The following is a 23,043-nucleotide window of genomic DNA, read 5'->3' on the forward strand; positions in this document are numbered from 1 at the left end:
TTAAGGTTGGAAAAGACCTTTAAGATCATCGAGTCAAACCGTTAACCTGGCACTGCCTTGCTACTACTAGGCCATGTCCCCAAGTGCCACATACACATGTTTTTTTTGAACACCACATTTCACCACATGGTGATTTCACCACAAGGCTACAATGTGTCTAAATCCTGTGTTCAAAATGATCCATTGTATAAAAATAACCATATCTTTAAAATCATAGCGATTACTTGGGAAGAAAAAGATTTTAAACCCTCTGAATGCATTCGCATGTGAATGCTGTTGGAAGAGCTGGTTTGCTCTGAACTCGGTGCAGTGGCTCTCACAGCAGGGTGAGATGCAATCCCAGCACCACTGACACGTGTCTTGAGGAATTTCCATCCGCCTACACGCACCCTTGTGGAGGGAAACTCCAGCATAAGCCTCTGCTTTCCCTTCCTGACCAAACAGGCAGCTGGTGTTGGTGTAAGAAATGCCTGACCTCTGCCTCCTCTTCCTCCACCTGCCTCTGTTGTGCAGGTGCTGCTGCAATGGCCCTGCCACTGTGGCCCCTGAGACACAGTGCAGCTTCTGCCCTCTGCATTGAAGATGTGCTAAGGGTTTCATACAAAAAATGGTTTTCAACCCTCCTAAAACTTTGCCCTGATAATTTTTACCTGGTGAGCTGCCACTGTGTTTTTCTCCATTACTTTGTGTTCCCTGCAATTACCTCCAGACCCTAAGCTCTGCCAGGTAAAAAAAAAGCAAAAAGCTCTCCTTTGACATGTCAGTTTGTACAGAAAGTTCCTTGAATCAATTCACTCTGAGACAAATAATTGTGTAGACTGTGCTTTGCAAGGAGCAAAGGGAATGTGCCGAGTGGATGCAGCCTCAGAAACCTTCGAGTAACTCCTGAACTGTGAATTTTGCAACACCTCATAGGCTGCTCGCTGCACGAAGGATTAGCTGTTGTACGTAACTCAGAAAACACAAGTTATACACCTGTGGTCCATGTTGCCTTCAGAGAGGGGTTAGTGACCTCAGGACTGGTGAATTGCCTTTAGAACTCACCAAGCGATTGACTATTTTTTAATCCAAAATAATCTCTCATTAAAAACATTAGTGAAATATTGGTTCTCTCTTTAAGTATAAGGAGAAATAATGTTCTTTTGTAAAGAGAAGAAATCCAATTCTATTTCAGTAATGTATTTTGAGAAGTACTTAGGTAACATTAAGAAGTCCCAGAGGGAGCTTTTAAGTGGAAAGCAGGAGTTAGTGAAAAACTTACCACGTTATGAACCTAAGGCACCATCCCGTTCATCTCTCTCAGAAAGCAAATGAATAGAAAAGACCCACTTGTAGTTTTTAAAGCAAGAACACTGGAATTAGTAACCTGATACCTGAAAAAAGTGTAGTAGATGGTAATTTAATTAATAGACTTTAACTTCTTGTTTTGATGGCTCTCTTGCATACTGTAGGCAATCCAGTGGGGGAAACTCCATTAAAAATATCACTGTGAAATACAGTATTTGTATGCTGATAACTGGATGCATTTCTGCTTGAAGTCTAATTTCGATCTTCCTCCTTGCATTTGCTGGATTCTTTGTGTGGAAAATGTCTGCCCTTGAAATTTGATGTAGAAAAAAATAAATGTTTAATTTTCACACAGGACTTGTGATATAAAAAAAGATCATCTATAATGAATCCTTGAATAATTTATAATAGCCAAGAGGTGCTCATATTTTTTTGTTGACCTTAAGACAGTTTCTAACAAACTTGAGGGGAAGTGCTATTTCAGTGACTAAGTAAAGCCATCTCTAGATATTCAAGCTATAGGGGAAGGTCAATAATTCAGTTCATTTCAGGATCTTTTTCTGTAAAATCCCAGCAGTCATTTTTCTCTTGACAATATATTTCCATGCTGTAAATACTAAGCTGGAAGCTGGTTTGTAAGATTTTGTGGGAAGGAGGGTAAGGTCAGACCGAATGCGCATCTTTTCTGTTTCTCTTTTAAGAGTAGTACTTCTGTTGGAAGTGAAAATGCCCTTCAGATTTCACAAAAAAAAAAGAAAAAAGAAAAAAAAGAGAAAAACAAAAGAAAGCTGCCCAAGTGAGCTCCCTCTGAAGCCACACTGCTGTGACAAGTCATTATTTCTTCATTTTTTGCAGGAGAGAATTTCGACCAGAGTCCCTTAAGAAGAACCTTCAAGTCCAAAGTTTTGGCCCATTACCCTCAGAACATCGAGTGGAACCCCTTTGACCAGGATGCTGTCAACATGGTAGGTAGAGAAACTCTCTTCTCAAGCTGTTACCTGACAATTTCAACTCTTAAGCAGTTCCTGGGTTGTTTACAACCAGCCCTTGTGAGGTGCTTCTGCTGGGACTAAGAGCACCCACTGGGTGTGCTGGTCAGAAAGCTGTAGAGGAGGAGGTATTGTGAAAATACAGGATACTTTCAGGTGCAGCAAAAGTAAAATACTGAATTTCCCTTGTTAGTTGTAGTTTTAAGTGTACTCCGTGATGGAACAAATCTAACCACTGTCCCAGTGACTGGGTGAGAAGGGATACATATCCACAGGAGGCAAACCAAGGAATTTTTAAGATACTAATATCCCTGTGAAATTTTGGAGTACAAAACACCTTGTGATTCTGCATATAGCAAGGGAAAGAGGAATCTTTATGCAGAAACTGGAACTTACCTTAATCACAGCTGTTGCTGGGTCATCACTTTTAATGGCACCTCTGCATCAATGCATCTTTGGTACATCTCTTTCCTCTCAGCTAAATTTGATGTGGGGATCTATGTTGCTAAGTCCCATGGACTGGGAAGGGAGCTAAAAACAGTTATTGTAGGAGAGGCAGTGGCAACTGAAAGACTGATGGTCCCCTGGGAATTTTTCTGAAGAGCTGATATTCAAAGGATGTTTTGACAATCAGTAAAGCACTTGTTAGGAATATAACCTGACAACAGGTTACTGGTATTTGAGCTTCCCAGTACAGAAAATGCTATTTGTTTTATAACTTAAAAGCAACCAGCTTCTCGCTGTTTTCAAAAATGTGTATTGGATCTAACTCAATATCGGAAAATTAGGGAGCCCCTTCCCCCCTCCCAGTCTGGTTTAGATGTTCTTTGCATTTGCAGAGGGTAGAACTGCATACTAGCTACAAAACAGAACTGATCTCATTGTATGGTGCAGGTATGAAGTCAGGAGAATCTCCTGGCCCTCACCCAGGAGAGGTGAGAAATAGATAAACCCCACAATAAAATGGCTTTTGCAAACACAAAAATGAATTTGTAACTTCCCTGCAATCGTGAAGATGTAGAAATCTGAAGTTCATCTCAGTTTTCACTGAATTCTCTTTTTAAGCACTGTGCCAAATATTTAACATGGAAATACAGGAGCTGGAAGTAGCAGCGACATAGAACTGATACTGTGGCACTGCACATGCACTGAAAGGCAGAGATGAGCCCAGTCACTCCCTCTGCCTGCTGACAGCTGGGGATTTCTGTCCTCTGCTTCCAAATGTGCACTGATGGAGCTGGTGTGGTATTTGGGCAGGTCTCCACATCGCTTTGCTTATACAGAAGTCACGGAGGACTCTGAGTGATGCTTCATCAGCAGTTAAGATGGTAATAATTCAACTGCCAAGGCTATTTATGCCTTTTAGTTCTGCCTTTGAATTGGGGATGTTAAGAGGAGCAGTGATGGGGGTTGTGCAGCAGGAATATAGCAGCTGCAATTGCTGCATTATTTGTCTCTCACATTGCAGTTGAAAATGTCTAATATTCCTGAAATGTAGTCATAGTATCAGATAAAAATGGAATGCTAAAACAGCAAGAGACCTATTAAAATAAAATAATTGATCTGAGTTTCATTCAGCTAAAATCAAACAGCTGAAGAACACATCTTTCATTTGCAATGTGTCTTGGAGGGAAAAAAAAAAACATTTACTAACAGCAGCAGTATTTAATGATATTTTAAACCATCTTTTGGAAAACTTCTTTATTGTTTTGATCTGAAGCATCATTTAAAGTAATATCCACCTCCACAGAATCCCTTGAGGCAATTATTGGCCTTTCTGATCTTGCCTTGCTGTATTAGTTCTGCCTATGTGTTTGCTTTATGTGAGCTTCCAGAAGCAATTTTCCTCAGAGAAGAAAATGCATAAATCCTTGAAGGTTAACTTAGTGAGAACTCTGGCTTTGCTGGATGCTTAAGGAATTTCAATTGCCTTCTGGAACCATCCTATTGCTTTAAAAATAACCCCCTGAACTTCCAAGCAATCAAGCTGTCTAAAAGTCATGTTTTCTCTCACTTTCAAAGTATGTATCAGAGTTCTCTTTAATGGGGAAGTGTTTCTTTCCCCCCACTGCTTTTTGTGATTATCCCTCCCTAGCTTCACATGCTATCTTCTGTGGCCACTCTGCAAGTGATGTGTTGTACCAAATCTAAGTTATCAGTAGAGAGGAAACTGGATTTTTTAGGAAACAAGCCTCCTATTTAGCCTTCTGATTCATCAAGTTATATAAATCTTTGCCTGTATTTCTGAACTCTAAGGAGGTATTATCTGTTTAACGTCTCATGTACTGAAATAAAAGAATCAAAGGTTCCCTGGTGTAATTTGAAGGATCAGGCTTTAACGCAAACAAAAGCATCTTTCTCTCCACCCACTCACCCACAGTGCAATTTGGGTATGGAGCTTGCTGCCGCTGCATATTGTGAACATGAGAAATATATAGAGGCTTAAAAAGTGAAATGGAGGATCTAATGGAGAAGTGATGAACCAGTGCTAGTGGGCAGTGGTCCAGAGGGGACCTTTGCTTCAGAAATATCTGGAAGGGAGGATGTCCAGGAGAAGAAGGAGAGGAGGATTACAGTGTCTGTGTCCTGCCTCTGTGTTTAGGGAAAGGGTATCTCCTGCTCATGACTTCTAGAGACAGGTTATGGATTAGTTGATACCTTTTTAACTGTCTTGGTGCAGCTTCCTTTTATTTTTACAAACCATCTTGGTTATAAGCCTTATTGCAAATACGATTTAATTCCACATTTTTCTGCTGATCAATATGTTTAAATGTAAATAGTAAAGTGCTCTGGAAACCAAAATGCTGTCCTTTGATCAGTAACCTTGGACAGTTTTCAGTGTTTGTACAAAGATGCAGTAGAGGTGACTGACTGCCTTCTCACTGTTAGCCAGCCAGCTTCACACCAGCAGGCAAAGATTTCACCCCTCTTAGCACATCCCAAGTTGCTCTTCCTCAACACTCTCCTGTGGCATGTGTGACACAGATGAGATGGGAAGTGATTGATGTCCAAGGCCCTAAGATGAAAGTTTTCATGCATTAACCGCAAATTCAAAGCTTTCTGTATTGCTGGTAAATGAGTGCAGGCTCTTCCTTTTGATCTCAGCTTCTTAAGTGTCTCCTGGTTGTTCTTCCTGCCTCGGTCCTTCCCATCTCCTTTCTTTCTTTCTCTGCTTTCTCCCATGTCCTCTTGTAGGTCTAACAACAGCAACAGCCTCTGTGCCAGGGTTTGCAGCCAGGGTCTTAAAATGTTGTTATTCTACATATGTCAAACTGTGGCTGAAACTTAATAGATGAGTATCCCTTTGTGTGTATATACTCAGTATATAAAGGACAAGGGAATAATAATTAAGTCTTGGAGGAAATTTATTTAAACAGGCTTCTGAAACTGTCTCAGCTGGTCTGAATTTCCCTGATGCTTATCTGTTCTTGATCTTAGCCATATATATAATTTGCTTATGCAGGTATTTTTCTGTAGAGTGAAGAAAAATATAATCTTTGATAGCGTTAAGATTTAAACCTGTGATTTCAGCCTGCTTGGCTTTGATAAGGCTTATAGCCACCATTGAAAGCCTGCATTCTAGAAATAAATTTTTATTAAGCAAGCCTGTCAGAAAAATGAGGTGAAGAGAGATATTTATTGGGCAGAATAAATTTAAATAAAGTGTGAAACAAGGATTTTTTACTACTTCTTTATTGGAGAAGCCTTAACCATGGCACTACTGTTAACGCCTCAATAAAAGCTATAAAGCTTTTGAATGAAAATGTGGCTGCTGTTTAAAAATGGTTCAAGCTGCAGTTTCATGGTTTGTATCAGCAAACCCCATCAGTTGAATTAAATTCTTTTTGTCAGCTCCATGCTACTTATTTCCCTATACATTACCTTTTTGAGCAATACATAAGAGCTGTCCTAGATAATTTAGGGGCCTGATAGCCTGTTGTGAAGTGAGTCTGGACCACTTGCCTGAATCCCAGCTGGGCTGGTAGCAGCTTAATCAGATTTTCAAGTGGTCTGTGCAAGGTGCACTGCAGAAGTTCAGGGTAGGATGTGCCTGAAAATATGTGATTATTTCTCTTGACCTCTTCTACCATCAGAAGAATTTACTCCAGGTCAAGGTGAGGCAGTAGGGGATACGCTCAGTTGTGTGTAGGTTCACATCCCTTGGGAAAGTTGACTTCAACTGTTGCCTTTTGGAAAAGGAGGAACACTTTGAAGGCTCTCCCTCTCTTCTTTCTTTTTTATTTCTTCAGTTGGAAGGTACAAAGGCAGCTTTAGTTCTTTGTTTATAAACATACTGATTTAGCTAGAACATGAAGAGTTTCCTGCTGATGCACATTCAAACAAGTTTTGCTGGATGTTTGTTATTTTGTATTAGATGGCTGATAGCATTCCCAAGGAATGTCTGGAAAAATGCCTCCAGTTATCACCAGGGCCACGTTTCAGAGAAACACCCAGTGTAGCAGAATCACTGCAAAGGATTTTGCTGAGTGGTAAATCAAAAAGGAGGCTGTCATAGATTTTGGGTGTTTCCCTCCCCATCCCCTCCTACACCCTCTTTTTCCAGTCTAAGCTATTTTGTAGCACTTAAAGAAGAAAGTAAATGTAGTAGCTTAATAACTGCCAGTCATTTGGGGTTTGGTTTGTTGAGGTTTTTTTCCATAAAATTAGGGAAGATCAAAGAATTTTAAGAAGTCTGTTTAATTTTAATTCAGTGGTATAAGATGCTTCCTTGGCTCTCTGATTTTAGAGCACTGTGGGCATGATATATGGAAATGAGAACAAAACTGGATGTTTTTATATGATGCTTAAGTAAATGACACAAAGGCTATTCAGCAGTGAAAATAATTTCAGAAAGTAATGAAAATGGCTCATAATGACTTAATAGATGGGTAATTTTGAAGGGTGTTTTCCTTTCTTCAGTGGTATCTACCTCTTCTTTTAAGTAGCATCAGTTTCAGGCTGTTTGTTCTTGAATACTTTTCAGGGGCATTATGTTTAATAATAAATGGCTTGTTGTGATGCAGCGGATAAAAAGAATGTGCCTATACAGCAAAAATAACAAAATAAAATTGTAGCTTAGATAACTGTGTCTATTCCTTCTCTCTTTCTTAGCTGTGTATGCCCAAAGGGCTGTCCTTCAGGACGCAGGCAGATAACAGGGATCCGCAGCTCCACTCGTTCATCATCACCAGAGAGGACGGCTCTCGTACGTATGGGTTTGTGCTCACGTTCTACGAGGAGGTCACGAGCAAGCAGATCTGCACGGCCATGCAAACACTGTACCAGATGCACAATGCAGAGCAGTACAGCAGCGTCTGTGCCTCCTCCTCGTGCAGCATGGACTCCCTGGCCAGCAGCATCGACGAGGGCGACGCCACGTCCCTCGCCAAGCTCCAGCGGTACAACTCCTACGACATCAGCAGAGACACGCTGTACGTCTCCAAGTGCATATGCCTCATCACCCCCTTGCCCTTCATGCAAGCCTGCAAGAAGTTCCTGATCCAGCTTTATAAGGCAGTGACCTCCCAGCAGCCGCCGCCGCTGCCCCTGGAGAGCTACATCCACAACATCCTCTACGAGGTGCCCCTGCCGCCCCCGGGGAGGTCGCTCAAGTTTTATGGGGTTTATGAACCCATCATTTGCCAGAGGCCTGGGCCCAACGAGCTGCCGCTCTCTGACTACCCGCTGCGGGAGGTCTTCGAGCTGCTGGGCCTGGAGAACCTGGTCCAGGTTTTCACCTGCGTTCTTCTGGAGATGCAGATCCTTCTGTACTCACAAGGTGGGCGCTTGTCCGGCGGTGCATGTTGGGTCTGTTTCCATCGGGCAGTTCCTGGGCGGCTGCAGCCACAGGAGATACAATAATTTAATGTTATGTGGAGCTAGCGTTGATCCTTAGGGGATTTGTGAAACGTGAGAATGGAAAGTAAAAATGTGAGAGAAGTGAGTCTGTCCTAATGAAAGCACTAAATAACTGTTTCCTCCAGGCAGTCTTGGTGCCGCTTGTTTAATTATCCGTTGTATTTATCACTTGTGAAAGCTAGCAGTAGAATTAATTTGATTATTATCCATACACTGCCCTTGATCATGCTGCAAGACAGCATGAGACAAATCCTGTCTTCCGCAAGAATACCAGCAGAAAGTGTAATACATCTTGAAGAAGACACTCTTGCTACTTTCTTTTTCAAATTTCAGCAGCATACAGATGTTTGGTGAAATTTCCTCCCTCTGTGTGATGGATCTGTTCTGGTTAAAATGCTGGAAGTTTTTTAGCACTTGGAGGCTGAAGATGTAATGCTGGGTTGAAACTGAGTGGAGTTACAGGTCATCCCTTTGTAGTCCTGCTGTTTGGGACCTTTGCTGACAAGGATGCTGGTACTTCTTTTTGAGACGCTTAAGATTGCAGTTGGCCAAGGCTGGTCACACTGACAGAAGTTGCTTGCACAGAGCCTGTGCAGTTGAAGTGTGCCAGTAATCTTTTGAAAATCTGGCTTGTACCTTTTCTCTTATGGTTGTGTGTTTCTGCAATAGTGCAAAACTCTGCTACAGGTTTGGGGAATCCCGACTTAGCGCTGGGAGTGCTCTGAGGTTTTACACCCTGTTTCCTGTACACTATTGGTTGCTGTGGGTCTATCCCTGGTGATATTCAGGTGTTAAAAGTAAGTGCTGCAAATATTTCAATGCACCAGAGTGCCCAAACATGTCAAGTTTCCTGCTGGCTTTCAAAGGGATGCTCAGAGTTTTTGGAGATTCCTCCAAGTCTCACTGGATCCCTGTTCATATTATTTGGGTTTTCAAATGGCATCTGTAATGCTGACCCTAAACTAGGAAACAGTGCCTCAGGGAAAAATTTTTGGGGTGTTGAGGGGGCTGGTTTCATCAGACTAGAATGAAAAATATGAAGCCAGGAGATATACATACCTTTAATTGAAAAGAGGAAAAGGTGCTGAATACCTAGGCTTCTCAAGAGATGTGGCTCAAGCAACACACAACTTGAAATGGAGAGAGGATGGGAAGTCATCTAAAATGAGTCCAGGTAGTGAACCTTCAGGCTTCAAAAGGGAACGCTTGTGTTTGTCATGGAAAAGAAAAGGTCAGTAAGTATGTAATGGTAATGCTAATAACTAAATGACTGAGAATGGACAAAAAAGTTCAGGGAAGTGGAAAGAGGGTAGTTCCTCTGCAAATGATGGAATTCAAAGGATTGCTAGTTCTTTGCAGAGCTCTTCTCCACGTGAGCTCCAGGGGCTTGCTTGCAAGAACTGAAAATGAAGGGGTTTATCTGCTCTCAGTTTGAAGTATGAGCAGAAATCCTGCTGTTAGTTTTGATTAGGCTCCTTTTCCACTAACTTCTGCTCCTGTGTGTGTGCACTTACCCCCTTTCTTCCTCGTTTGAACTGTGCTGCCTTTGTCACTTTACACTGGGATTTGACATTAAACAGCAGCACCACTAAAATGCTTCCCCACCCATCCCTTCTAGTTGATCCCACCCTGGTCCTTGCTAATGGACTCACTGAAAACTGATTTTTTTTTTTCCCTCTAAGGTAGTAGTATTAGCAAAAATGTGCTTGTCAGGTTGTATTTTAATATTTTGTACATGTAGAGAGCAACCTGTGTATGTGTTACTTTTGTAACAGTCCTTCAGACAGATACAAAATACACACTAAATAATTTTGACTCGATTTTCAGTGCCACTAGAAGTTAGAAAAATGTTATTCTTCCAATTACTGTCCATAATTTAAGAGTTTACTCATTTTTTGTTTTCTCCATAGGGTTTTTTTTTTTTAAACAAAAATGAGATAATGAGAAGTAATCCCTTCCACCCTTCAAAACACAGATTACTTTTTTTTTCTCTCTCCCTCTATAATTTGTGAATCTAGGGATGTCCTTGACGTGACCTTTACTTCCCTATTTATTATAGGCACAACTTAATGGTGCATGGGGGAAAGTGTACAGTTGTATTAGGGAAATTCTGTGATTATGTAAATAGCATCATAATGCCAGTTCCCAGAGGTGAGGAGTGTGGAGTGGAGGGCAAGTGCAAAGCCTCAGTTTTGGCATACCCTGACAGCTGAGTACTTGGCTAATTGTGCACTGTGGCTTCTTTTAAATGTCAGTCTTGCAATTCCTGAAAGAGAAAACAGCAGTTACTTTCCTATTTGAGATGTAACCAGCCTAGATACCCCTGAAATCTCTCAAAGCTTTGAGATCCATTGGGGAAAAACACTTTCTTAACTCGCAAGTTCTTTCAAGGCAAAAGAGGAAAAGTTTTTGGCTTACATATCTCTTGTTCCAAAATAAAGAATGAGAGAGGGATTTTGCAAGTTCATCCTTCCTTCCCTTCCTGCTTTAAAAAGGATGGACTCATTGGACTGTGTTTCCAGTAGCCTGGCCTTCCTGTGACCTTCCCAAACTCAACAAGAAATTAGTAGGAGATGGTCTTGCATCCACTGGTTGCAATCTCAAGCAAGACAGCATTATTTACCCAAACCAGAATTCACTTACTGCTAATACTCAAGAAATCAGAGCACTGGACCAAAACCTGCTTTAGTTCACTAAACTATTTCAGTGGGAGAGCTGCTAATTACATGTATGGGAAATGGAAGCTGATTTTTTAGTGGTTCTCCTAGCCCTGTTGGAAGGAAGCTTTTCATTCAGTCTTACCCAAAAATTTTGTTATTCTTTTAAAGAATAAATTGTTATTTTGGAAAGTCAATTGAAAATATAATTGGGTGCACAACCCTGACCATATAATGAGCCTAGTTGGTGATAACAGCTGGCAGGAAGGTTGCACAGAGGCTGTACTGGCTTTTCTGGAGTGGCTTTTCTCAAGGCAACCAGGAGCTGCTGATGAAAAAGTTTATTTTTAACCCCTGTAGCTGAGGCATAATGTTTCCAGCAGCCTGAACAAAGGCACCTAACTAAATAAAGAGGTGAGGGTGTTGGGTGACTTTACCCAGCTTGCCCTGGATATTTTCCTAGCATGATACAAGAGTGTCTGGCACAGCTCTGCAGTGGGGACAGGACAGGTAGCTGTTTGTACCATGGCTGCTGCAGTCAGCTTTGGGTATCTAGTTGCATTGTTCGTGGTGTTTTACAGGTGGGTGGTATCCCATCACTTGGGAAAATGCAGGGATTGTAGTGAACTGTAACTTCAGTTTACAGCTGTGATGGTCAAGGAGAAGGTTGGACAAACTGACATGAAATAATGATGAGCTCATTTTTTAAGCTGCATTTTGGACTGCAGACAACTACCTTAATCCTCAAGTTTACACTTTATGCTTTAAAGCAGCCTGGTGGTACAGAGCTCTCCCTGTGGCTTTACAAACCACAGTTTGGGAACTAATAATGTAGGTATCTGTATCTTTCTGGGGCAAAAGCCACTCTGACCAAAGCATTTCAGTCTGAATCTTTGAAATGTCCATGCTTCTTGGGAGCAGCAAATGGTGCTGTGGCAGCATTAAGGCGAAACACAGAACAAAGTGACACAGCTGGCTGAGTGGCAGAGATCAGTGCTTGCACCCCAATGACGAGACTGAAAAGATCAGCCCTTACTGTTCATGGAGACAGTGTGGACTTCCAGGGAGTTAATCAAAACCACTGTTGGTGGGTAGATGTAATAGACTGCTCTAAGTGCCAGCTTTGATCTGCAAAGGTGATATAAAAAGCTGCACCTGAAAGCATTGGAAGCTGAACTCCGATGTCTTCAGGTTACATCTCTCTGCATATAAAGAACACTTTTAAGATTAAATAGGGACAGATTTTAACATCGGGGCTTTGAAAACCAAGGAGAGAGATTAGAAATTTTTTTCCTGGCAATTCTTGGGGTTGCAGTCTTTGCAATGCTCTTGCAAGTGCTCTTTTTTTTTTCATTCAGAGCACAGCTCTCCAATAAGACCACGCAGATGTAAGGGTCTTGTTATGTCCACTCTGCAATAGCTGCTACAATTTCTGAAGGATCGGTAACAAAACACCACTGGCGTGAGACTTCTGCTGGAGAGAGATGAATTAAACTGTAAGCTCTGCAGAAACCTCAGCAATCCATTTTGTATGTCTGCCTTTCCAGGGATTAAAGCACGAGAGGAAACGTGTGGATGAGACAAAGATAAACTTCTTAGAGCTTAGACTGTTTCTATTCATTATATTTTTGAGCATTTTCCAAGTTGTTTTTCCAAAGGCTTGAGTAATTGCTTCTCCAAGATTGAAATATTATTAGCTTTTTTTTTTTTTAATCTTAGAAATTATAATACAAATGACTATGTATATATAAAGTCATTGCCTATAAAAAGGTAGTGTCTGAAAGATCTTTCTTATGAAGTCTGTTTTGGGGGAAATTTTTAAAAACTAATATACACATGTTGTGTTTGTCTTTTAAAGCACTTTTACATCAAATAGCTATGTAGAAAACCTTTGCTCTTCTGCTCATTGTTTAAATAGTTGCCCTCCACACTAGTATTCATCAAAATCAATGGGAAGTTATTGCAGAGAACAATTTACATGGGTCTGTTCCAACTCAGCATATTCTGTGATTCTGTGAAAATCTGTCTGTGCTGTGAAAGAGACCTGGGATTAGGGCCTCAAGAACACAACACTCAGAGGAGGCTACAGTGCATGTTCCCCTGGAAAGGAGACAAGTAACTGGATAGAATAATCAGAGAATGAATTATACTCTTCCTTTTTAGCTCGGGTGAAAAGACAAAACTGTTTTTTAATTACAAGTTGCTCGATTTTGTTAGCCCAAGTCAATACAACCTAAAAAGTCAAGGTTTTAAAGCATCTGGAAATAAGGAAAAGGAGCTAGTACAGGTCTGTACTGCAACTCCACTCCTGTTTTTGTTCACAATGAACTGTAAAGGAAGATTGGGTCACTGCTTTTAACGCTATGCATGCACACACACTCCACCACCTCATTAATTGGGTCTCATTATTTTCCATGATAAAACCTCTTTTCCTTTTAAGAATGAGGGAAAGAAAGTTAAATTAGGCCTTTTCGTTCTAGTTATGGCAAATGCCAGATAAATATCATGGCAGTCAAAAGTGGTCTTGAGCAAAGTTGTTCCCTGCTGGGGTCTGTGTCCTCTCCACCACCTCGCTGCCTGCTGGGAGCCTGCTGTGTCCCAGCAGCTGCAGGGACAAGCAAGGGGCTCCCTGTGTCTTCAGGAGCATCCTCATGTGTCCTGCTGGCACCTTGTCAGCCTTGTCATGGACTTTTACCCTCCTCTCAGAGACTTAACCATGCTGGTAATGGGAGCTAATTCTTAAGGTGGCTCTTAATCATAAACTAATTTATGCTAAACCACTAATGGCAGGCTGTGACACGGATAAATCGTATAAATGGAAATTCATTGAAGTAGAAGTGGGATTTTTTTTTATATTATACATTTACCAATGAGGGAAAAGGGTAAGAAATGACTTCGGTGAATATTGGCCTTGAGATGTTTCCCTGTGGGCAGAGCTGACCCCCAATCTGAGAGGCTAATTCTTACTTCAGGCAATTAGATGCAGGCTTATCTTGACCATTCCGTTTAAGAAAATATATATTTTGATATTTACATAAAATGCCACTCTGCTTTTGTCAAGTAACTCCTGTGCTGTGTCACTCACTGGTAAATCCACTCTTCCTCTGGGGATGAAGGGCACTGAGGTGCCATGGGGCGCTTCCCCAGGACAGGCTGCTGGTTACAACCCCATGTCACTGCACCTGCCCAAGTTCCCTGAATGCAGCACTGCTACAAGGTGATTTGTATAGTGAATAAACATTTCCTGAACCACTTCTGTGCTTTTTATCTGTACATCTCTTGAAAATCACCTGGACTGGCTTGCTGCTCATCGCAGCTGCCAGTATACAAAGCAGATGAAAGGTGGAAGCTTCCAGGGTGCTTTGATGTCTGCAGCCCTTATATGTGCTGCTTCTGTGAAGCTGCTGAGATCTGATTTGAAAACCTTTGCTTTCATAAACAATTTTTGTCTCAGATGTGAATTTCAGATTTTGTTTTTCATCTGCAGTAGGCTATATATAAACATCAGAGATCTGAAGGTACCGAGCCCCAAGACAGGTCTCATAGCAGTTATGTGCCGTTCCTGACTCATGCTCAGAGCTCAAAGCAAAATACTAATTTTTATTTTCCAGTTTTTCCTGGCTCATCTAATTCATATCTTGTTACCAAAAAAAAGCAGTTGAACAGCAATTGCTTATAATGCTTTGACTGAAGAGGTAGCATGTTGAAAAACTACTGGTCACAAGAATTTTTTAAAACCTGTGCAGGTGTTTCACTCTGAAGAATTAGCTTTTATGCATTAAGGTTCATTGATGATTTTTTCTCTCTGTTGTTGCTTTATTTTATTTAAAAGTGTTGTTTTGTGCATTTTGATAAGGTACTCTTCGAGAACATCATCCGATTACCATCTTCCAGGATACGTATTTAAATACATAGGTTTGCAAAGCTGCAGTTATACTTCATGCATGTTCAAAAAGCAGTAGAGGAAAGGAACTGGTGTCCAGCTAACTCATCATCTCAAACACTTCCAAGTGCTTTTAAACTGTGTGTAAAGTGGGACTTTAAAAGGAAAGAAGCACAGTCTATTTTTAAAGCATCGGACTGGATTTAGAAGATCCAGGCTGTGACTCCAGCTCTGCAGCAGGCTTCCTGCCATACCTTTGGTAGGTTACAGGAACAGAGAGCTGGAATACTGCCAAGTTGTTCTTTCAATGGGAAGGAGGGGGGTGTTGAAACTGGAACATGTACTGATCACAGCAGGAATGCCGTTTCTGGTTTGAATGAGCATGTGTGCTCTTACACATGCCCTATATACAAAATTCCTGTGGTTGGGCATTTGCTGGGAAGGTCACAGGTGAAATTCTCTTCTGTTTGATTATGATTGAAGATTTGAACCTGTTTTGGAAGTAGCACCTGAATGAGATATTAGTTGTTTTGACAGGGAAAACACTGATGTCTCATTTCCCTTTAGAAGGATCTTGGTTCTGCTTTGCTGCAGCACTGGAAGGATTTTGAAATATCAGATGCCTCTGTAGCAGGAAAAGTAATTTTTATGTTGAACTTTGTGAATTGTTTAACGTCTCAGAGCTTCTACAGAGCCTGTAAAATGCAAAGAAGATAATTTTGTTTTGTTTTCTCAGTCACTGCCTCTGTTTGAACTTCAAGCTCTTTGAGATAGATATTTCTACATGCACAGTATCTGTTGTAATACTGTGCTGATTGGTTATTTTCCTGTTATTGTGTTGTGGAGAATCAACGTCAAGACAAATAATTGTCAAATTTTGTCCTCTTTCAGAAACACATTTATAGGGAATTGATGTTCAAAAGTTGAAACCATTTCCATCTCCAGCAGAAAACAGCGATTCATAATTATACAGGAATGTCTCAGGATTTGCATTTTAAGCACTACATTGTATTTTATGAGAGATATCAATGTTACCAGACCTTTGTAAAGCATGGCTCGAGTGTGGTGCTCGTGCAGAACTGGCAGCCTGCGGCGGAGCAGGTCCCCGCTGCAGTTCCATGTCCTGCACAGGGAATTGAGATACAGGGACTTGGCTGAGGGCCCCCAGCAGATGATGTCAGAAAAAGCAGTTTGATCCAGGCTCTTTTAACTTGACTGTTTTGCCCTCTTCTTCACTCAGGGAGAAGGTTAAGTGTGAGAGACAACGCTGCACCAAATCCAGCTTAAGTGGCTGTTAGGAGGCAGCAGCTGCAATAGAAGCCCCAGGGACCACTTTGCCCTGGGATTATCCTCCTTGAGCAGTTTCTTTTGGAAAGCGTTCTGTGAACAAATTAGAGATTTAACTCTGAACATGAAGAATCATAGAATAATTTTGATTGGAAAAGACCTTTAAGATCAAGTCCAACCATAAACCAAGTCCAACTGCCAAGTCCACCACTAAATCATATCTCTAAGTGCCACATTTACATGTCTTTTAGGTGCCTCCAGGGACAGTGACTCAACCCCTTCCCTCCTTGGCAACCCTTTCAGTGAAGAAATTTTTCCTAATATCCAATCTAAATCTCCACAGGCACAACTGGGGGCCATTTCCTCTTGTCCTATTGCTTATTACATGGGAGAATAGACCGACCCCCACCTTGCCACAATCTCATTTCAGGTAGTTGTAGAGAGTGAGAAAGTCTCCCTTGAGCCTCATTTTCTCAGGGCTAAAAAACCCCAGTTTCTTCATCTGCTTTTCATAGAATTTGTGTTCCAGACCCTTCACCAGCTTTATTGCCCTTCTCTGGACGTGCTCCAGCACCTTAATGTCTTTTCTGTAGTGAGAGGACAAAACCAAACACAGCACTAGAGCTGTGGCCTCACCAGTGCTGAGGACAGGGGGACAATCACTGGCAATGTAATGTATGTGATGCATGTAAGAGAGATGGAGCAATTAGATCCAGGGCAGGAGAAATTTAAGGCTCAAAGCCCGTCGGCATGCTTTAGAGAAACACATCCACTGTTTGGGACACTTGGCAAGCCTCAGGATCTTTTGGGTCCTTTCTCCACTATCCTGGACTGCACAGCAAAGAGAAGGCAGGCACTGCCCTGGGCTTAGGTCTCAACTGTCCACTATTAATTTCTGTACCCAGGGATGATTTTGCATGGGTCAGATCTTTGCTCTGGTGGCAACAGCTGCTGCTGTGGGCCATCACCGTGGGCTGTGACTTTCTGCTCACGTATTTAAAGCAGTCAGGCAGTAACCTTCCTTGTTGGCATGGCAGGGCCTTTCACTGCACCAGTGTGCTGTGCACCCCATGAGGTGGGTGAGCCCCAAGAAGAGGAAAGGATTTGTTTCACAGATCTCAGGAAACTGCCTGGATCTGAACCATTCATCACTCTGAGTCTGTGACCTTCTGTGGATATCACCTAGACAGTGTTTTTACTTTTTGTATCTTTTTCTAAATGTTTCTTGATGACAGTTGAATGGGTTGGAGTAGGATCAGAGAATAGTTTTCCTACCTGTAATTCATAAAATAATTGGCAAAACTTGTCGTGAAGTTGGAGATTGTTATCAAAGTGTAGTGGTGATGTGGGATGGAATCTGGAAACACTCCCTCCCTTTACACAAGCCCACCCTGTTTTTTCCATTCACTTTCATTTCCCTTGGGTTTTTTGTTTGTTTGTTTTTGTTTGTTTGTTTGTTTTCTGTTCTGCCTCCCCTTTTTCTGTCTCTGGTTTGAGAAAATGTAGTAATCCTTTGTTTCCAGGTTTTCCTCAGTAACCATGTAAACTTTCCACAAGTGATGATTGGTACAAGACCTCGCCATCAAAAAACACTTCAGGCCTTACAGGATAGGTGTCTAACCTTCTACAGGCTTGAAAGAACATAAAAAGTAATTAGAGTTTATGACTTCTTTGAACAGATATCAAAAGAATAATTTCCAGATTTTTTTATATTATTTTTCTGGAGGAACCTGGCAACTTCAGTCAAAACTGAACTGATTACCTGTACTAATCACTGACAAGTATTGCTAGATGGTAACAATTAGCTAATAATTTAGTCATCACTAGTTGTTTTTTGGCTGTTTGTTTTGTTGGTTTTTTTTTTTAAACAGATTTCCTCATAGTAAAGTGGTTACAAAATTAGTGCTAGTGACCATGTTAAATGTTATCAGTAGCACCAGAGAATAGTAAGTATGGATCTCCTGAGCTGAATGCCCTTATTCTAGAAGATACTTGCACCTTTGCTGTCAAAACCTGTTACTTCATGTGGCTACGTAGATCGGAAGGGACTTTGAAATTCTCATGCATACTAAGACATGCCACTTTCTGTATTTGATTTTTTTTTTTTAAACCTTTAAAGCTTGCAGAGTTATGAAATGTTATGAGACTCCTAAGCTTCGCCAGTAGGTGCTGTAAGTTGGGTTTGTATACGTGCTCCTCAACAAGACAGCGAATGGAAATGTATAATTATAGACCATTGCAGCATGGGGAGGGATTCATAAATGGCTGATCTGTAGCTGGGAGTGATTTTGAGGTGTAACCTTGAGACTGACTTGCATGCATGAATTAATTTTGAAGACTGAGTGAATAGCTGTTGGTAAGACAAGATGAAAAATGTTTTTGCCCTGCTGACTGACCTTCTGCAGATCGAGGCTGGTTTTCCACAGAGAAGTGCTAGCAAGGAGAATGGGTTATGCAATTTGTTGTTCTAATTTACATATTTATTCAAGTGTATCTTCCCAGTGACCTCCTAATAGCTGAGCAGTGTCAGATGACAGTGCTTTTGCTGTTGTTGATGTTTTCCAGGGTGTCTGGCCTGCTTGTTCAGGAAACGGGAAGGGCCAGGCTGGGTTTCTTTCCAGGCAAAGCAGTCGGTGGGGCTATAGGAAAAAAACCTTCTTACCTGGCTCCAAACCAGAGTGTTCATACATGTATCTTTAATTTTCTGGAGCGGGGCAGAGGGATCAGGAGAGATGGGCAGCAATCCAAGCATTACCAAGGATCTGGGTCTGGCCTTGGTGAGAGAGAAAGTCTTTTGGATGCTCAAGCCAAAGCTTGTGAGACTCGCCTGGCACTGATGAGGCTGGAGGACACGTCCCTTTTACCACTCTTGCTGGTTATTGATGACATACCCATGCACTGAAGCTGAGGGGAAGAATTCTGTTTGCAAATAGTGAAGAGCAGCTTTCACAAGTGGCAGAAGCCCAGGATGGGAATCAGAACTAACTCCCTCTCTTGTCACAGCCTTGCACTTTGGTGTTCCTGTCTTTAACCACTACCCTTAAATGAGATGTGCTGCTTCTTCATTGTCAGCTAAGATTCCTAAGGAATTTGGGGTCAAGTACTTTCATGTTGTGCAAAATTTAGGGGGAGTTTTTGTTAATTCAGAAGCTGCTGTAAGATGAGGTAGAAGCAAACATCTGGCCATCTGGCTTCACATTCACCAGCAGCTTACAAGACCCAGGGGTCTTTACCTGTTTCCAGATGGATTGTCTGCAGTTTGAGATTTGCTCTTTAATACTAATGTGTGATTTATTTATTTACATATTTTTAAATATTGTTCTCCATGTATTCCCTTATTTATATCAATAAATAGGTTGTGGTATTCCATCATGCCAGCTGGATATTTGAGAAATAATTTGCTCTTACCAAAATTCTGAAATATTTTGGCAGCTCAGCTGGATCAAAATAAATTTTGATTTAAAAAATAATGCATGGTGTGTTTACTTGAATCAAAATATTGCAAAGCAACGAACTAGTGGATTAAATACAAATTTGGAAAAGCAATGCAATATAAATATACTACCTACACAGAATATTTTTGAGGACTAAATTTATGTTAGGCTTCTGTTTGGATTTTACTTGAAAGTAGTACTTTTAAATACTTAGGGATTGTAATCTTCTGCTGGTATGTGACCAAGGCAAGTCTTCTGGGAAGTGCACTCAGCCTTAGAAGTAGTTGCAAGTGGAGCAGAAGTGGGCAGGCAGGAGCAAGCAAGAAACCACAATGTTTCTTTGAAGTCCATTTCTTTCTCCTCCTTTTCCCTTGTAAAAATACATGCCTTTTATAGAATTACAGTATTGTTATCCTGTACTGTAGAAAGAACTTTTGGTATCTTTTTAACAAATTAATTTAATGACAGAATAGATCTAGATAAGATATGAATATCTGTGCTCAGCAGTTTTTCTGGGAGTAATGAGCTTTGACAAATTAAATAATGTCTAAGGTTTTTAAGTTTAAGGTTTGTAAGTACTGTCTTATTTTCAAAAGAACATCTTACCATATAAACATGGTTTCTGTCTTGTTTTGTCACTGATGTCCTTGCCAAACTGATTTCAAAAGCAAAACACAGGGATATAATTCAGTATCTGTCTCTCTCTTCCCCTGTCTAGATTATCAGCGTCTGATGACGGTGGCAGAGGGAATCACAACGCTGCTGTTCCCATTTCAGTGGCAACATGTGTACGTCCCCATCCTTCCTGCCTCTCTCCTGCATTTTCTGGATGCTCCTGTTCCCTACCTGATGGGGCTGCAGTCTAAGGAGGGAACTGACCGCTCCAAGCTGGAGCTGCCTCAGGAGGTCAGTCTCTGTTGTTTGGGGTTGCTATCCTGAAGCGTGTTATTAATATGTGTGAATTCCTGCTGGAAAATACCATGCCTGATGTTAGGAGGCATCTCTGGTGTTGTGGAGACTTTTTGTTAGCAGGATTGAGATAGTAGGGGGACTCTCTGCAGCCCTTCCTGGTCCATTTCTGAATTTAATGAGTACCACTAGTTGTCTTGACTTCTGCTTTTTGCTGTGATGCTGAAAGTTTCTCTGCTTTCCCTGCATCACACGCTCCCCCAGGTTCTGTTACTCTGTCAGTGTCACAGTCCTATTGATAGAGGGCTAAAGAGCATTTCATTCGGGGATGATCTTTATGGATCTGGATCTCAGGTGCAGTTGCTAGATGGTGTAAACCTGTTCCCCTGCTGCTGCTGCTACGAAGCGTGCCCTGTCCTGCCAGCCTCATCCTATCCTTTGTCAGCCCGTGTGTTCATGGCTGGATTGAGGTCTATTACTAGACCAGCACCCTGGCTTCAAACAAGCCAGATTTGCATTGATACTGTGCCTGTGAACCACTTAGAGAGAAAAAAAAGGAAGGAGAGGCCATCTTCCTCATTTAGGTGTTAAAATCCTAGGTGATGGTAGTGAGTAAAATGGAGATTTTTCTCCTCGAAATTTGACCAAGATGGTGAAAACTGCTTCACATTCTAATCTGGTTATACAGCAAAGTCTTTGGGATGTGGCTAACCTGTCTGCATTCCAGATGGTGACTGGAAGCAGAGCAAGCCATGCTTTTTAACTTGGGTTTCTTCTTAAAATCGGTGGGAACCCCAAAAATAACTGTTCATATGGCAGTATGACAGTGGCAGAGCTGAGCTCAGCTATGTGCAGAGACCTCTCCTGGGAGCAGAGCCCCTAAAGCTTGCAAATATGTGCTCTTACTTAGAAGGCAGGTTGGAAGCAACAGCCGAGGAGAATATGCTGGAGAGGGAGTTTGTATGTGGAAGTAGAGGGATACACACAGGATAAGGATAATATGTTTTTTTAAAAAGGTCTATTTTAAATATTACATGGAGGTGACTGAGTCTTAGCCTCAGTGGCATGTAACTGCAAATCAAGTTTTACCTCATGGGTGCAATCACCCAAGCACATGAAGTTTGCATTGATGAGGAAATGGAGCTGGTATCTAGCTACATTCCTCAGTAAAATCATTCTAACATTATATAATTACTGTGATTTTAAAAATTATTAGTCACATGCTTTTAGTTGGCGGATTAAGCTGTCATTTTCCTTAAATTAAAGTTTTAATGTGACAGGCTTGAAGTATCGCTGGAATAACAAATTAAGTATCACCGGGGAGAGAAGAGCAATAGCGGGGTAGAATCTGCCCCCCGCCCCTGATGTTTAACAAATGAGTGAAAAAATCAGCCTTTATGAACACCACAGGTCCAGTAACTGTGGGAGAGGGAAAGAAAGAAGGCATAATGAACAGACAAGTTCTTAATCTCAAATTCCTGTAGACAATAAAAAAACTGAAAAATCCTTCAGCATGGGAGCAGTGGTGAAGTGCTGTTCGCTTTAGCACTGCTTTATTGTTCAGGCCAGGGGCTAGGTTTTCAAGCTCTTGCTCTAAATATAAACCATTTGTTTGTTAGAGATAAAAATTCTAACAACTGGCCATCACGCTGTCTTAAGGTTACTAATCTCTCTGCATTAACTTTAATCATCAGATGTTTTTGAAGAGAGAAGTGAGACCAATTCCCCCGGGGTTTTCTGAATCCAAATCTCATTTTTCAAATTTTGTAAATGATATGCAGAGCTGAAATTAAAAAGCCTTTGAAATGAAATATTGATAGATAAGAAGGCAGTCCCTGAGCTAAAGAACCGTACTGATGCATACCACAACTCTTTAATAACTGCATAGTTAAACAAAGCAAATCATTTTTTAAGAAGAAATGCTTTTCTTTGTACAGACTGAATTTAATATGAAAAAGTGAGCTGAAGGGACACTTCTGCTTTACCAAATGAATCCTAATACCCTTTAAAATATCTATGTGAAAGGTGATTAATGTCAAACATGTCCCTGAAATATCTGATATATTATAAACATGTTTGCTGTGGAATGTCTTGTTCTGCTGAAAATTAACCTTTTCAGAAAAGGAGGAAAACAAGTCCTTTCTGTTCACATAATCTGAAGATTAGTCTACAGTGTTTGGTAAGAAGTAGAGAACAGTCAAAGTACCTTGGAGAAGGTAGAGGAGCTGTGTTAGTGGTCAAATCAAGCTAACAAAGACCTGCTGCTGCTGCCCTGTGGGTTTCTGCATCTCCCATTCTGCAGCTTTATGCCAGGGTGAAACCTGTCAATGCTCAGCAGCTTGGGAATCTGACCTGGTTTAAGATTTTACTCAGCACAGTGCACTCAGACAGCGAATTTCAGATGTAAGCCTCAGTTCAGAAGATCAATTACTGTTTTTCATTCTGCTATTATTCCTGAGGGTGCATTTGCCATGTAATTAATTTTTATATGGGGTTCTTCCATCCCTCCATTGACATTTTCCTAGTAAAAGTATCTGCTCTGCTAGATTAATGTCTTCACTTAACTTTAATCTTACGGGCTGAGATCCATCTCCATTCATAGCAAAGCTAAAAGCACTCTCTTTAAATCTCAGGCAGAGGAATTGCCAAGATTAAAAGCCTCCATGGAAACAGGAGGTCAGGGGAGTGGAGAAATAGGGCACTATTTCCAGTGGACAGGCTGTACTGAGACATGATCC

The 23,043-nt window shown here is 41.2% G+C and overlaps 1 protein-coding gene across 6 annotated transcripts in view; it reads left to right on the forward strand.

Moving 5' to 3' along the window:
- The window catches only part of DENND5B (DENN domain containing 5B), a 113,509-nt gene that overhangs the window by 49,796 nt on the left and 40,670 nt on the right, over nucleotides 1-23,043 (forward strand). For all 6 annotated transcript variants that reach the window (XM_032688041.1, XM_032688043.1, XM_032688044.1 and 3 more), the window contains 3 exons: nucleotides 2,143-2,252; nucleotides 7,389-8,055; nucleotides 20,115-20,302. In XM_032688041.1, the coding sequence (XP_032543932.1) occupies nucleotides 2,143-2,252; nucleotides 7,389-8,055; nucleotides 20,115-20,302 (965 nt within the window). The remainder of the gene's footprint in view (nucleotides 1-2,142; nucleotides 2,253-7,388; nucleotides 8,056-20,114; nucleotides 20,303-23,043) is intronic.

The sequence above is a fragment of the Chiroxiphia lanceolata genome, chromosome 5 (assembly GCF_009829145.1).
Source record: "Chiroxiphia lanceolata isolate bChiLan1 chromosome 5, bChiLan1.pri, whole genome shotgun sequence".
In the NCBI taxonomy this organism is placed as follows: Eukaryota; Metazoa; Chordata; class Aves; order Passeriformes; family Pipridae; genus Chiroxiphia; species Chiroxiphia lanceolata.